Here is a 16,446-nt window from a genome sequence, read left to right on the forward strand (position 1 = left end):
GTTTCAGGACAAGACAGCTCAGTTTCTGACATACCCAAATAAATGCTGCTCGCTAATGCGATGCTGTGGTTTCTTGTTAGAAAATCTAAATGCATCATGTATTTTTCTGAACAATATGTATTCTCCTTCATAATTATTAGCAGAACATATTCATGTTTTCTAGCAAAAGAGCACACAAACTATGTCTTTGTATCACTAAAATAAACCCTCTGTAGAATTGTACTAAAACTCCTGTTTCAATGCACTCTTTTCCTTGAGAAAGGGAAATTCTTTATTTGTTCATTACAAACATGTGAGTGCATTGAACTTTGTCAAGTTAAAACCAAAATATAGCATTCAGTCATATAGTTGCCAAACATACTTTCTTTCAATGTTCTTTCTAGTCGTGTAAACAGAACGTACAGTCCAGTAGAGAGTGGATTTATTGGGATGACTTAAAATTCACAATAATTAAAATATTACACACTGATTACAAAGTGAGAAATTAAAACCTTTGGTGGAATAAATGATGTCATGTTAATAGAATCTGAAAAACACCAGTGTCCAGGCAGATGCACACCTCAGCCAAAGCAAAGAAATAATGTGTGAGTCCACTGAAATTAAATAAATACAAGGGATTAAGGTGTAAGTATACAAGCTTTATAATATGCCAGCAACATGCAAATCCTGTAAAAGAGTGTGAGGCATTGTTTTGTAAATATAGCCTAGGGGATAAGAAGGTAACAGCAGATAATTGTTTATTCAAGTATTTTTAAAATGTTTTGCTTTAAGAATCCTGGCTCTGAGAGGGTTCAGGCAGAGACTCTGGTTTATAAAGACATATGACTGTTCCTAAATGTCAGATGATTGCCTACTAACATAGGTGCTGGGAGAATGACAGTAAGCCTCGCCAGAAGCCTGGAGCAGCCCTGCCAGAGCGCTCTCTCCTAAGGGATTGTTGCATTAGCATTGCCCAGTGTTTTGACTGCCCTCCTTTTTGATGCACTCACTGGCTCTGAGCCCTGGTCAGCTGCAAGAAATGTGGTGTCTTTCGTCATTGTGCTCCCATTTTAGGTAGAGGCATTACATACCATTGAAACCAAACCACTTATTTTTATTTTTTACTTTAGCAACCATGGCTTTTATTTGTTCAGATAACAAAAAGCTTATACACTGCGTGGGCCTTCATTCTAATTTGCAGCCAGCCCACTCCATTCCTAGGTTCAGAGTCCAACTTCTCCAGCTGCATCCACTTTCAGCTGACAGCTCTTTTGAATGCTGCATCCCAAAAAATGCCCCAGACATCAAAAGTGCAGTAGCCACCCACGGGTTTGAAAACATTTCTGAAAATTTCATGCACAATATTGTTACAGTGGCTTATTTCACAACACATGGGAACCTTTCCTTCATGAGGGGAATGATTATTCTACCCTTCTGATGTTCCTTATACTCCTTCAAAGTTGATTTTTCAATGTAACATTGAATATTTTTTTTTATTTGGCCCAAGAGGTTGTCTATTTGGAGAAATCCTTATTTGCACAGATGTTGAAGAGAAAGGAAGTTTCTCTGACATACTCAGAAATCAAAACTAACTATCCTTCAGTTTCAAGTGAGGGCTTTGAGATTTCTGAAAAAAAAAATTCACACAGAAAACTATTACTAAAAGTGAGTATTACTATTATTACTTTAATTAGAAAAGGCAAAACGCACATATAATTAATTTCTATCGTTTTTGGCAGGTGTGTTTCCTTACAAAACAATGTCCATTTTTCACAAGAGAAGGGCAAAATATAGACAGGATTTGGATGAAAACGGAACAAAGGAATAGGATTTGAGCAACCTTAACTGGTAGCAAGACTAAAAAAATATAGCCTTAGCGTATTTCCTCAGTGGTGCCTCCCATAAGTAAAATGTATTCAGACAGAGGGAAGGACAGAAGAACTGAGTGGTATGCAGTTTGGAAAGATTGAAACAAATGATTCAAGGCATAAAGTGTTTCTATAACAAGCTCATTGTTGTAATGACTTTGTTTCTGACATTTGTCCTAATGCTTTCCAAAATAAACACTTAGTTATAAAAAGAAGTTTCATTTTTAATTTATAGCAACTACTGAAAGCATGTATGTAGTTAGAATATACTGAGTTTTCTTCTGCATTGTGTAAATGCAAGATGAATGTGGCAGAACCACAGTTATTTTAGATGTGACAGCTAGAATACAGCTCAATCGTTCAGTTTTTTGAAAAAGGACTTTTAGTATAGAATGGTAAAATAAGACAAAACCACTTTTTCTTTATTTGGAAGAAACCCACTGTTTGCTACAATTCTTTATTTATATTTTTACAAGAGATAAAATTTAAAACCTATCAGCATACCCAAGTACTTTGTTAAACAGGCTGATAAAATAAGAACAAGACCTAGATATTTCGGACCAAATCGAGAAGTATTTGTCTGTCTAAATGGTGAGGTGAGGTATCACTGGAGCCTGTCTAGAGTCAGTCTTCAAAAAAATTAATTGAAGTAATTGTCTGTAAAGAGGCTGAAGACAAGGACTTTAATACATAGATTTTGGTACATATTAACCCCATTTTCACTTGGAATGAATGACTTTAGAAAAAAGGTTAGAAGACCTTTGGAGAAAGCTCTAAGAATATAAAGAAAGAAGTATTCAAGAAAGTACTATCACAGGAGGTACCTCTAGACTAGTCAGGTTGCCTTCTTTATGGCAGGGTGGCGTGTGGGGTAGGAGAAAGCAGCAGGTTTTTTTCTTCTCTACCCAACATCATATCACATCTGGTTTACAACCCAGATGTTACAGTACACATTTTTTTTTTTTGCAAATCTAACAAAGCGGCATCTGTGGACCTTCAAAAGCAAGAGGTTTGACCCTACGTTTCTTAAAATGTACGGAGAGAGAATGTTAACTTCTGCTTTAGAGCCCATGTCCCACGGATGCTCTACATGGTTTATATGATGATGCCTGTATCACCGACATTCATTACCTCCTGGCATGCCAGGTGGATAGAGTTGAAAGGCAGCGTAGGGTGCTGCATAGAAAACAGGATCTGTGGGGTACAGATGGAAATCTCCCTTACGTTAGTTGTGACTTAATTATTGCATCACTGTCTTGTGTGGTTTTGTCTAACTCACAAATGCAACGGGTCAGTTCCCAGGTCCTGAGGACAAGTGATGCAGTATGGCTCATGTCCGTGTGTCTAAACTCTTTTCCCCTGACTGAAGGTGGCCTGCTCTTCACTGAGTTTTGTGAACTGTCACTGGCCTGAGCTGTCTCCTGGGGCATTGCGTGGCCACCCAGGGAGAAGAAAACAAACACAGCAGATGACTGCAGGCCAGCGGTTGAGCCTGTGTACTGACACTGTTTAGCTTAGCCATTGCCTCTATTCCCAAGCTTCTCTTTTTCAGTATTCGGATTGTTTCCTGTGTCTTGGGTATTAAGGAATCTGACACATTAATTAGGGTTCATAGGATGCCTGAGTGCTGTAAATGAAGTGATCAAGGCCTGCCATTCAGAGTTTAAAATCTGTGTCTTTTTTTCTTGCCTAGGTGATCAAACACCATACTTTTAACATTGCAATTGTTAGCCTAATTAATTGTAATTAGAATAAGACAGGACATTAGGACAAATAAACCCATCTGCTCCTTAGCCGCTTATCCTGAGGCTCTTCTATATCCATAGAAGGGAAGAGACTGTTTTCTCAGCTCTAACGCAATTTCTGCCCTTTAAAGTCCATGATAAATTTTCATTAATGCTGTCATGCAGAGGGCTTCTCAGCTCAGGTTCTTCTTGTCCTGTTGCAGAGTGGGAGTGGTAGAAAGGTTGGGGTGAAGGGCAGGATGGAAAGTATACTCAAGCTGGCAGTTTGGTTTCCTTGGGAAGAACTCCTTCCCAGGCATTACTTTCCTGTTGAATCACCCACTGAATTAATTGGTGGGTGAAAGATCTCCAGCCTTGAGCTCTTTCCATTTGTTGTGTGCCTCTCTAAACACCCAGGCTCCTTCTTGTAAGAGTAGCAGGATCAGCAGGCTTGGTAACAGTGGGTAAGATGCCTCAGTACCTCTTGTTTTGGTTGTAGCTCCTGTGAACACACTCATCCAAGTCAGAGATTGCCACATCTGGCAGCCTGACAGAGGTGAGGCTGATGCAGAGCTGTGCCCTTACGCCCAACCAGCAGTGAAGCTGAGCATGTGCTCCCAGCTGGCTCATGGACACACCTATACACCACATACATACACACACACGTCCAGCTACACACATCAACACATTCATCACTCTCACAAACAGCACCCATGGCCTCATCCGCTTGCCAGCGCTCACACACGTACTTGTTGCCGTCATGGACACATGGGCCTCCAAGCCTTGTTCCCCCTCCGTGGTCTGCACTTAGAGCCCCAGACACCCACGCACACATATATGCACATATGAGAGAGCCCCACAGACAGGAAAAGAGTTGCCAATGGTGTTTAATGGGAGGAAAGGACAGACTGCCCTGGTACAGGAATGACCAGCCACGAGTAGCAACCAGCCCACTGCTTAGAGATGGCAAGCCCTTCTAATCCCTTTATTCCTCTTTTTCCCATGCTTTTTCCTCTTCAAACCACCTTGATACCTCCTTTTCCCCATCTTTGGATCCTCCACTAAACAGCCCATAATAAGCTATTGAGAAATGCTCTTACTGTGCACTTCGTAATGGGTCCCAAGCCCTTGGGCAATGCACTTCCCCCCTCTCCAGGTCCACAAGGTGCTTTGGGCTCCCGTTCACTCACGGTGATGGGCACTGGGGCTGAGTCTCCCCTGGGACTCTCCTACTTTTCTTTATGTTATCTGAAGTTTAAATAAAATAACTTTATAATAAACAGGGGAGATCTTGAAGAACTTTGTGAATATCAGACCAGAGCAAGCATATATGCACAGAAGTAGCACACAATTAGATACGCATAAGCTGTGCCATGCACTCTTCAACTTTGATTTGAGTCACTTGCTCATGATACATCCTTCCACTTCATGACTGCATGCTGCTTTTTCACATGACTTTGCCTCAGGGTGCACGGAACAGGGATAAGAACTTCTTTCCTGGATATAGTCCCAAAAGTTACCAGTTAGAATAAATTGGATCAGGTAGAAGTGAGGGCTGTCCAAAGGCAATTGTGTCAGGCACTCTTCTTCCTTGGCACAGAGCAGGGTGGAGCCGAGGCTTGGGGAACTGAATGCCCTATTCCTCATGACATGAAGCAGTGGGGTTTTCCTCTCTCAGCAGGATGCACGTGTGAAAATCTGGTAATATTTTAATTGACTTTCTTTGATCCATGCATGGTGTGCTGCCGCCTCGTGCTCGGTCCCAAACCCTGCTACCAGGGCAGGGATGTCTCTGCAAATTTTCCAGTGCTATTATAGATGGGACATATGGATAGTGACTTCCTTAACTATAGACCTGCCTTCCCTGTGTTTCTTCTGATCCCTACATGTCTCAGCTGCATCCCGTTCCTCCCCATATGCATACCCTCTCTTTCCAGTTTTCACCTGATTCTACGTCCCAGTCCACTGTCAGTAGCCTGTTTCTAATATCTCTCAATCTGGCTTTTCTGTCAGTTTCTTTTTCCACCTTCACAGCAGGTAAGGAAGCACCTACATAGATAGATTAGGTGAGCTTTGGCAGATCTGTGACAGCTATGTGCTTTAACGAGGTACCAAGTACTTCCTCTGGGATGGAAGTACTTCCATCTCAGCTCCAAAATGCTTTCCTGTGTGAGTGAGGAACATATCTAGCAGCTTTGACTGTGGTAGCCTACCTGGTGTATTAAATATGCATAGAGCAAGAATTCCAGCATTTGGGAGCAGCCAGGGATATGAACCTTTTAGCTTGCATACGAATGTACCGTATTGGATTACTAGATGCTTTTTGTTTCACTGAGGCTTGCTATGCAGAAAGGACCCATGTGTGGAGAGCATACCAGAGTAATCTGAATATTCACCCAAAGCATGACGAGTAAGCACAGAAGTGGAGTAACAGGCTTGAGTGTTTGAATTGCCCTGATGTGTTTGCTGCTGGGTCAGGATGACATATTTTCCTTCTGTTTGCTATTGCACTCTACTGTAGCTCAGAAAGTATTTTGACAACATCTTTTCATAGCTTGAGTTAACAGATTATGCCATGATAAAAACTATAGGTTATTAGAGTTATAATCTGTAATACAACTCAGTGGAGAATTATTCTTAGCCTGTCACAGTCTCTCCCCGATAAACTAAGAACTGTCTAATGCATCTGTCTTCCATACTGCAATACTCTTCTTCTCATCTATAATATAATTTTTGAATGTACTTTAGTTACTTTTATTTCCAGTATTCTGCTAATTCTTTGGTTGCACAGAAAAATATATGGGTATAGTTTAATAATACTGCAATTTTTTTGTGCATTACCTTTTGTTGTCTTACAGACAGTTACCTGCAAATTGAAAAACACTGCTTTACATCATTCGCTGCAGGTCTGCAAATCCTTTCATGGTTGTATCTTAAAAGCAGGGTAATTTATTTATTAAAGAAAGTATTGGTAATCTATTGCATGACTGAATGTGACATAAATGGAGAAAGGATTGTCCTCTCTCTTCTCCATTCTTGTATTTATGACTGAAATAGATTTTTTTTGCTTCTTTTAGAGAAAGTAATCTGCCTTGTATTATCAACTACTCCAGTAAGGAAGAAGGGTTACTGGCTGACTTGGTTGGTAGGTCCAAGGCAGTTCTGGAGACTGAGACCAGGTCAAAAAAGTAAAACATCTTGTCACATTTGAAAAGTTATGGGAGAGACAGGTAGCTCTTGTCTTGTTACACTCAGCTATTTTTGTACTTTTAAATTTTTGCTTTGTATTGCCAAGAGAAGCAGGCTTGCAGCCCAGCCCTTCCTTATATAACGAAACAGTAATAAAATAACTCTCTCTTTTTTTTCCAGACAAGAGTGGAAGCATGATGCCTCCCCATTTGTAGTTAGACCTAACATCTCTCCATAGTATTTGCAGCAGAGGTACAGAATAATCAAGCATTACCCTGTTTTTATGGGTGAGGCACTGTAATAGGACTTCAAATGGCTATTTCACTCCCCAAATGCGCAGATGTGACTGTGCATTAATTCTTGAGCACAGGGCAGTGTTTTGTACTAGGCTGTTGAGGGACAGATGAGCTGTCCTTAGAATCAGACTGGTTCCACTTGGTTCACACCAGCCTCTCCTCTGCAAAGAATGCTTCCCTTGGCGTTCCAGATCCTCTTAGGGGGCAGCTGAGCCAAAATAAAACACTGATCATCCTCAAGGGGACCGGGGGGAATAGTGACTGACCTCAGGATTCCTGCTGTCATTCCCTGGCAGCCATACAGCAACTGTACAAAGTATTTTGTGAATGAGTTGACTGCATCCAAAAATCTCAGCCTTATACTTCGGGTGGGATATTTTTGTTGTTGTTTTTTGTTTGTTTTTTTTTTTTTTTTTTTTTTTTTTTTTTCTTTTTTTTTTCACACTTATAATGCTACACTGCAATTCATGTGCCAAAACATTTCAGCCTAATTTGTCAGTTCAGCAGGTGCTTGCTGGACTGGACTGTGTGTTATGGCAGAGTACAGTCACTCTCAACAAGTAGCATGGAGCACGCCGCGTGAAACAGAAAAAGATTTTCCTGTGGACAGGTGAACAGCTGCTTTCCAGAATAGCTCAGAAAATATCAGAAACCTCTCTGTCTTTTCCTACACTGTCTTCACACAGCAGAGTTACCATTTCTTTGTTGTGAGTTCAAATTGGTGGTAGCTCATGACTATCAAGAACTACGCCATAAGAAAAAATACTTCCAATAAATACTTCTTTAAGGGGAAAATCCCTGCACACCTAGGTGGGAGCCATTCCTGTAGGGAAAGCCCTACAAATGAAACAGTGATATCAAAGGCTTGTAAAAGGCCGTATTGTTAACAAAGAGCGTTCAGTCCAACAAGCGGCATTCTGATCTTTGCACAAGTGAGACAGCCAAGCTGCCATAACCAGAAATAGTCTTCAAAGGATAATTTTCCTGGGAGCGTTATCAGTGAAGCTCAGATCTTCAGAGGTGTAGAATTCCCACCTCCCCAAAGCCCGTCACGCAGCCTGCCTGATGGTGCTGCCCTCTGAGTTGCTGAGGGGCATAAAATCCAGGCCAGCGTCCAGAGTCAGGCAATTCAAAATCAAACTGCAGTTCTAAAGGGAGGGGGGGGGTTCCGCTGTTTCAGTCCCTAGAAATCTTTGCCAACAACTCAAAAGTTATTTGAAAAATTTTTTTTTTTTTTGCAAAATATTATGTTGTTTAGCCATACACAGTTTATGAATCTGATAATTTTCTGTGGTAGTGCTCTCTGGCCAAATGTACCTATCCATCTGATTTCTCCTTCCAAATTATGGCACTTTGAACTTGTTTTGAATTTCCTTAGGTTGAATTTGGACCATATGTCAAAATTCTTTTGAATTCTGATCACGTCTTCCAAATTGCTTATGCTTCCCCTCATCTTGGAATTTGCTCTTTGTAACTGCACTTGGTGTTCCATGATTTAATTTGTTAATGAAAAAAACCCACAACAATGTACAGTGGGTTTTTTGAGTTTCTGCTACAAAAAAGAAATCCGCCTTGATACTGTACTTTCATTTTTTCAAATAGCTGTGCCTCATCTGACAGGTATCTTATGGAAACAGTGTCTACAGACTTACTAAAGTAAAGCTGTTTCATTGCTAGTATTTCCCCTTTGTTCACTAAATCAGTTAATCTGTCAAAAATTTCATTTCCATTTAATTTCATTTCATTTGCCAGCCTTTTCATTTCCCAGAATGAATGAAGTACAGAAAGATGAGCATAAAAGATGAAAATTGTGTTTGACTTTCAAAGTTCTTGCATTTCAAAATTCAGGATGGGGACCTTAACACTGAAAAATGAAATTTCAAGATATGGTATTGAGATCGAGATTGAGTTTACTCATTTGGTTAAATCAAATAATATTTTTCTGTGTATACACACAACAGATTAAAAACTCCATGGAGTGGCATGCATCTAACAGTTTTCCTGCAAAATCCAGCCTCTAATGCTATAGTTCATGGGGAGAACTTCAAGGGTAAGAATAAGATGACTTCATTTTAGAAATGCCTTTAGAAATTCTTGAAGTTTATCAAGAGAATGTATATGCTGTCAGCTTAAAACCCCACTAAATCCTGCAGTTCTCATTTTGTTTCTGTTTACTTTGATCTATATCTGAATACAAAACCTCTCTGCAGAATATTTTTCTAGAAAAACTAAAATGTTTTTATTGGTCTCTGCATTGCTATTTCCACCACTACTAAAAAACATGTTTGTTTTTCTCCCTAGGTTATCATTTAGATTATTTTTCCACATTAACCATTTTAATTATTCCAAGTAACAAGTCTGGGTCAAAGCCAATGAAAACAGCAGTATCTTGGTGAAAATTATAATTTGTACATTATATCAATTTTCAGTTGAAAGTTATTGCCCTCTAAATTGTGTAGCATGTATTTTGACTCATTCAGAATGAGAGTAATTAAAGGTGGTCACAGAGGATTGGAATCAAAGTATGCTGTAATACTGGTTCTTGGATTAGCAGCTCAGGTTGATATTCTCAGGTAAAAATGAGATACATATCTCAGGTACACAAATGCTTTTTAAGATGGGACTGTAAGATGGGGTTACAGAGACTGGAGGAGAAGAGAAGGGAAGAGCTGGCCTAAAAAAACGCAGATGAATAAAATCATGCTGCTAGCATAATCCACAATAAGCTTACTTTGCCTGCATAATAAGATTTAATTCTGCAGATGAACATTCCTTGTGTAGGCAAAGCCTTACTTAACAGGCTAAACTAAAAATCTTGGTTTGAAACGATGCTCAGAGGGAAGATGAACATAAAATTGTATATTCTCATCATAAGATGTTACCGCTCTTCTGCGTGTCTTCTGCAAACACAAAATAATACGAAGCAGTAGAGATCATCTCCGTGAGGTGGGACTTCATACTGTTTAAGTGGTCTACAGCTCCTGCATGCTGAGCTCCGCTGTAGACAAAGCCCTTTAGATGGAAAAAAAACATTTGCATATTGCAAATAGCTAAATTTTCATGAAGTAACCATTTTAGCCATTCATTGCAAGTGTCCTGTCAAAGACACTTCTGATGTGAAGTCTGTAGGAAACCAGCAAAACAGTGTGTATATTGAAGATGGAATAATATTGACATTATTAATTTTTCTTCATTAAATATCTCTAAAAACATTTTGAAACACTAGTTGTTTCAATGCAGATGACATGTATTATTACTATCGCTTTTTTTCTTCCTTTCTCTTTTATTGTGGACTGTTTTAGCTCACACGTTGTATCTTGTTTTGCTTTAGACATAATTTCTGTGAAAGGCATCTTCAGTGTTGAAATCCAGTGCCTGACAGCTTGGGATCCTTCTCCTGGGCCACTTGATGTTACCGAAATATTAATAACACTAGCACCTTGTCACTGGGTTTTATAATTACCAGGTTTACAGAAGGGAGACAGATGCATGGTCTTATGATCACAGATGTTAATATTCCACAAGAAGTTGAACTGTGAAAGGAATGACATGGGCAATTTCTGGGCTATATTACAACACATGCCTCTTTCATTTTTGTTTTCCAAGAACATTTTTTCAAGTGTAGTTCATGAGGAATGTATTGATACATTTAAATAGAAGTCAGACTGCTCTGGCAGCCCGAATCTGAGAGACAGCACTAGGTGTACGCTGTTTTTCTAACAGGAAGTCTCCTGTTTTCTATAAATAGGCCTGTTTCAGTTCTGATTGTTCTGTGCTGAAATAACTGGCTAGATATCTAATTACTCTAAGTAGAAAACACAAATAATGACAGGCATTCAGCCCCTCCCGAAAAATTGTTCCTAGCAGTTATCTGTTCTACTTCCTGGGCACTGGCTCAGGGGTCTGGGGGCCCTTTTTCCTTTTCTTCTCTTCGGTACATTCATATCGATCACTGCTGTGTCCTAAAGGCACATGATACACAGTGCGGCATATCCTCTCGAGTCAGGGATCAAATTCATCCCTGGCCAGGATGTGTAACAATAAACAAGGGAAGGAAATGAACTGCTTCTGAGAAATGGAGTTCCCTCCAGCTCCCTTTCAATTTGTACACAGCTAGGCATTGTGCTTTATATGTAATTATAATGATTTATTCAAAGGTGTTTGCTAGTCAAAGGCATAACATCTTGCTTATCTGATAATTACATAGATGGTGAGGTCATCGAGTAGGTTGTTAACACTGTCAGTCTTTTGCACCAAAATGAAGTATTTGCTTGTACATATCTTTAATGTTTCATTTGCTATCTTTTCCATTTTTATCTGCCTGCAGGTTCTTGTTTGTTTCTTTCACAAAGAAGCATATAGTGAATCTGTCTTGCTGAAATTTCACATGCCTTAATTATGTTTATACCATAATACTGCTTCTTGTAATGTGAAATTGAAGGCTTCTTTACAGTAATGGATGCAGCGGAACCGAAAATTAAACTCCTCAGCTTTGTTGCACTGCTTATAAACATTTAAAAACTGATAGTTACTTTCATAGTCCTGGACCCATTCTGCACAATCAGTTCATTACTGTGCTTAATGTAAACAGAGTGTTAAATCTCCTTAACAGAAATCTTCACCCTGCTTGGCATTTGCAATTGTTATTGGGATAGGAAAAAATTACATTTCGGAGAGGGAAATCAGCCTAAATAAATATCTCTGTGGGCCATCGGTGGGACCAAATTTAGGGGGTAATCTAATAAAATTAGGAAGGTATCACAGATGGATAACATAAAATGAAATAAAATGCATTTAATCTTCCCAGCCTTGGGACAAAGAACCAACCAACCAGTTCACTGAAATAGCTGTCCTGCAGAGAGCTTTGGCCTAATGCAATACCCTGCCTTGGATGCTGTACAGCTGCTCTGGCTGCCCTTGCTGTTTGGAAGTTCTTCATTTCTAATTGTCATCCTGTCACTGAAATAGTTTACCCTTTAATGAATGTATTCGGGGTGTCCTCAATCGATGTAATGATTCTGTTAATCTTTTGAGACATGCCATCATCTCTAACTAGTCCAGATTATGAAGGCTGTATATGGAAGAAATCAAATAACCACTTCAGGGAGCTGACCAAGCTCATTTGAAGCTACACTGACATTTCTACACCACATCACTTGCTGTGATATGGGCAAACTCCACGATCTTCTAATCTGTAATGGTGTTTTTGTTGGTGCAATTTAGTTTTGTCTCTTCTTCAGGCAGCCATCTCTGACTCTGGTCTTGCTTGTTTCCTGATAATAGAATCCCATGGTCTCACAGGTCTGCTTTGCCCCAGAAAGGAAGAATCAGAGGTAGCTCAGAAGCTAAATATTTGCTCAGTGAAACTTTATTCCCACTTATACACCAGGTCTAGATGTTGGCAATGCAGTGTCTAATATTTAGAAAGCTTCTACACCAAAATTCAGGCTAGAAATTCCTGCTGTTTCCAATAGCCTGACCAATATTACTTCCTGTAAGATTTACTATCAATTGTGGAAGACCTCAGAAGATCACACTGCATATCATGGATCTGCTTTGTAAGTGTTTGTGTTGAGGAGTTCAGAAAAAAGAACAAATTAAAACAGCACCATGTTATCAAACTTTTTCATTTCTGAATGCTAAACAGATCAGACACCTGCGGACTAGACATCAGTAGGCAGGTATAGCAGGAGGTGCCAACTGTGAAATATCTGAATATGGTTCCAAAGCCTGAACTGTGATAGTGACTCATAGAAGAATAGATGTCTTTTTCCCTTCTGTCACCTGTAGCTGTTAATGTATTAGTGCTCCAAAAGTTTGCTATTCTTCAGGATTTGTCTCAAATAGGAATTTTTGGTTCAAATAGGAATTGCATGACATTTTCTTTCTCACTACACTTTTTTTTTTTTCTTTCCTGATAGGTGGTATAAGCCCTTGGGATCTTTTGATCTGCTTATCTTCCAGAAAAAAAGATGGTACTGGCTGCATTCAAATAGATGACTTCCATCATCTAGAGTTATTCCAAAAGGTACGAGAGTATTGTGTTATACTTTGGGGGAATGACAGGACAAGGCTAGCCCAAATTTTCAGCACTCACTCATAAAAAGAAAAGTATCTGATCCTCATTGTATACCGCAGCAGCAACTTTAACAGCAAGTAAAAAGTTTTTTCAGGTTTCCTATCTACTGAGAAATACTTGTCAGTTACCAATGTTTCATTCTTTATATCACACCCAGTGATCAAAAGGAATTTCTCATTTGGACATAGTACACTATTTTGGATGTATTTCAGTTTGAATACTGCACATTTTTACAACTGAGTGTCAAGTTTTCCTTTTCTCTTCTTTAGTTTGAACTTTTGCGTTCTTGGCCACCCTCAACTGGCACATCAGGCAGCAAAAGTGCCTACAGAAGTCAAAAGCAAATTTAAGAGAGTTTAGAAATGGGGGGAAACAACTAGCCAATGCATGCAATGTTTCAGAATAAAAGCATAAAGAGAAGATAGCTGGACTAATTTAGGCTTCACATCTTATATCAGTATTGAGTTTCATCTAATGCTCCTTTGTAAACATATTTAGGCACCTCTCCAGACAATGACAGTGCTCCTACAATTGATAATGTGTGAGCTGGACCAGTGTCCTTCTCCAGGGCCTTCATGGGAGTTCCTTGTTCTGGAACTGCAATCTGCTTATTCACAGTCCAAAGCATCAGTGGTGCCAATAGATCTTGGTATTTTCAGGATATATATATTTTTTTTTCACTTGGATATGTTGTGGGCACAGTTTAGGTTCCTTAGATATGCAAATATCTAAATAAGCACCTGACTTGTTGGTGAAAATATGCAAGAGAATTAAACTGAGGGCTTTGTTTGGAAAAATGTGACTGAATACATAAAGCTTGGTTTATATTTCAAGTACAATGGAACACATAATAGTGGTAATACCCAAAACTATAGACTCTGAACTGAGGGACAGAGGAAAAAAGAGCTGCTTTTCAAAGGTATGTAGTTCAAGTATAAAGTTCACGAGGATGCAGAAACCACTGTGTGTCCACAGAAGTTAGAGGTAGGAGCATGTACACTGGGCTACTGTGGGACAGGATGCCTTATCTAAGTGTAACCAAAAGGAAATTTTTATAGCAGTTCCAGTTTGCTAGAAATATACATGCTTGGGATTCAGATCTCAGATCATAAAACACCCCAGGCTTGTGCAAACCGCTTTTTGCTTATTCTACCCATATTATCAAATCTGAGCCTGTAATACTGTGCAATATTATAACCCTTTACAGCACTCAGCAATGTTCAGAAGTTTCACACATGAATAGCTGAGACATAAGGTGATCAAAGGAATTGTCCAAGTTCCCTCAGGAAGTCTGCAGCACAGCAGGGACTTAAACCAGATGGCCCGTATCTCCGGATAACTTTAAATATTGGACTAACATTACTCGCTGTTGGCACGTCCATACCATGGTGCAACACAGTTCTTTGTTGCAGAGCCTGGATGTGGTTTAGCCAGGTTAGCTTACCACTCTTCCCAAGCACAGCAATTCAAGAGGCATAGGCTATTTCCATGCAGTGAGAGGCAGTGATTGATAACTGGCAGTGAACAAAGAAGCTGAAGAAACTGGAACGGGGGCAGGGAAGGGGTGAAAACTCAGCAGCCAGGAGGAGAGCTGTAAGTCTAAAATTTTGTTTTGTGATGGGCCATGGAGGAAGAGCCCAAACTTTAACTTCATTATCCCACATTGCAGGAATGGCAAAGTTGTAATTCACTACTGACACTGGCAGGAGTTTTGCACATGAGGTGTCTCTGATAAATTGAACACAAACTTATTAAAGGCTCCAGGAAAAAGAGCATTTTTCAGAATGAAATCATTGATGCTTCTCTTTTTACGTACAGGTAAATCTGCTTCCAGAAATCCAGCATTTCCTTTGCAGAAAAGAGGGATTATGCCAGATAACAAAAGCCTTTTCAGGTAACCTAATTTCTTCAAATCTGTGTATGTGATGATGATCCTTTAACAGTTGTCACAGGAAATCTCTGAAATTACACTGTCAGATTTACAGTTCCTTTTTATTTTTAGTCATGAATGCATAGGGGGGAAAAATGAAACAATTTCAGACACCACTTAAATACAAATTACAGTTATGCAGTATCTTCTTAGGCAAAGATACCGCCTTCTTTAGCCATTGCACACTGCTGAAATAATTTGGCTATAAGTCTCTTATTTTTGGACTGTTTCATGTTAATATAGTATATTGGTGTTTACACTTCAAAGCCCTGGGTTCGGTGTAATATGTTTGTTCAGCTTTACAAAAATGTTGTGGCATGGAGAAGGAGTAGGAGCCAGAGTTTGGTTCCCATCCAGACATAGTTTACTGATAAAAAGCCTTTGTGTATTAAGATCATCAACCAGAAAAGTTTAAAGGTTATGGGCCAGTTGCCAGAGAATTCTAATTTACTATGGGTGAAATTCAGCTTTGAATAGAAACTGGAAAAAACTGTTGTGCACCATATTAGGTGTATTTAAACTACAGAGGAACACATTCTGATCTCAGTTACACCACTAAATATCCAACATCAGTGCTACTTTGGATTTATGATCTATTCGATATAAACTTTGCTTATAAATAATCTTGTCCTTTTTGGTTTTGTATTACAATAAAAACCAACCCCACATTTATTCCATTAGTATTTAGCTTTGTTTGCAGAGAAATATACAAGATTGATTGGTCTGATCCCCTCTCCCCACCTTTCTTTTCACCTTTTATATATATGCTATATTTAGCACATAAGGATTAACCATTTGGAAATCAGGTATCTTCTGCACCGGTATTCTAGTCTTCTCCTTAAGCCAGTGGAGAGATAGGGGAACCTTCAAACACTTACTCATTTTATCCTGAAATAGGTGTTTAAAATAGGTGTGTTGAATTACCCTCTGCAGGTACTTACTGCCCAATTACCTGTCACCACTGACTGTAAATGAAGCCTAGACAAGTAGCTTAGATTGAATACCTGACACTTGGATGTTTGACTGAAGTTGAGGTTAGGTGGCTTCTAACCTAAGCATACCATATTTTCCCTTTTAATTTTTTACTGTTTCATCTGAAGATTAATCAATATTTAAAACTTCCATGAAGTGTTTCCCTTAAAGAACTGTATGTTGAGGGTCAGTTTAAATTAGACATTTCCATTTTCCTAGTGCAGTAAAATATCAAAACCGATCGTAAGGAACATGCAGTATAAGGAACATCTATCCGGGTCCCATGAGGATTCTTTATCATGAAGTCATATTATAGCAGATAAGTGGTATATTCTGTTCCAGCTGAGTTTGAAGTATGTCTTCAGTGATGACTAGTGCCTTGATTCCCTTGCACTGGAAAGTGAATTAG

General features: G+C 39.2%; 1 protein-coding gene across 2 annotated transcripts in view; it reads left to right on the forward strand.

Moving 5' to 3' along the window:
- CPED1 (cadherin-like and PC-esterase domain containing 1) overlaps positions 1-16,446 on the forward strand; it is a 144,965-nt gene that overhangs the window by 19,884 nt on the left and 108,635 nt on the right. For both annotated transcript variants that reach the window (XM_014963915.1, XM_014963916.1), the window contains exons 4-5: positions 12,978-13,084; positions 14,954-15,029. In XM_014963915.1, coding sequence (XP_014819401.1) covers positions 12,978-13,084; positions 14,954-15,029 — 183 coding nt within the window. The remainder of the gene's footprint in view (positions 1-12,977; positions 13,085-14,953; positions 15,030-16,446) is intronic.

This window comes from Calidris pugnax, unplaced genomic scaffold (assembly GCF_001431845.1).
Source record: "Calidris pugnax isolate Ruff unplaced genomic scaffold, ASM143184v1 scaffold44, whole genome shotgun sequence".
Taxonomy (NCBI): domain Eukaryota; kingdom Metazoa; phylum Chordata; class Aves; order Charadriiformes; family Scolopacidae; genus Calidris; species Calidris pugnax.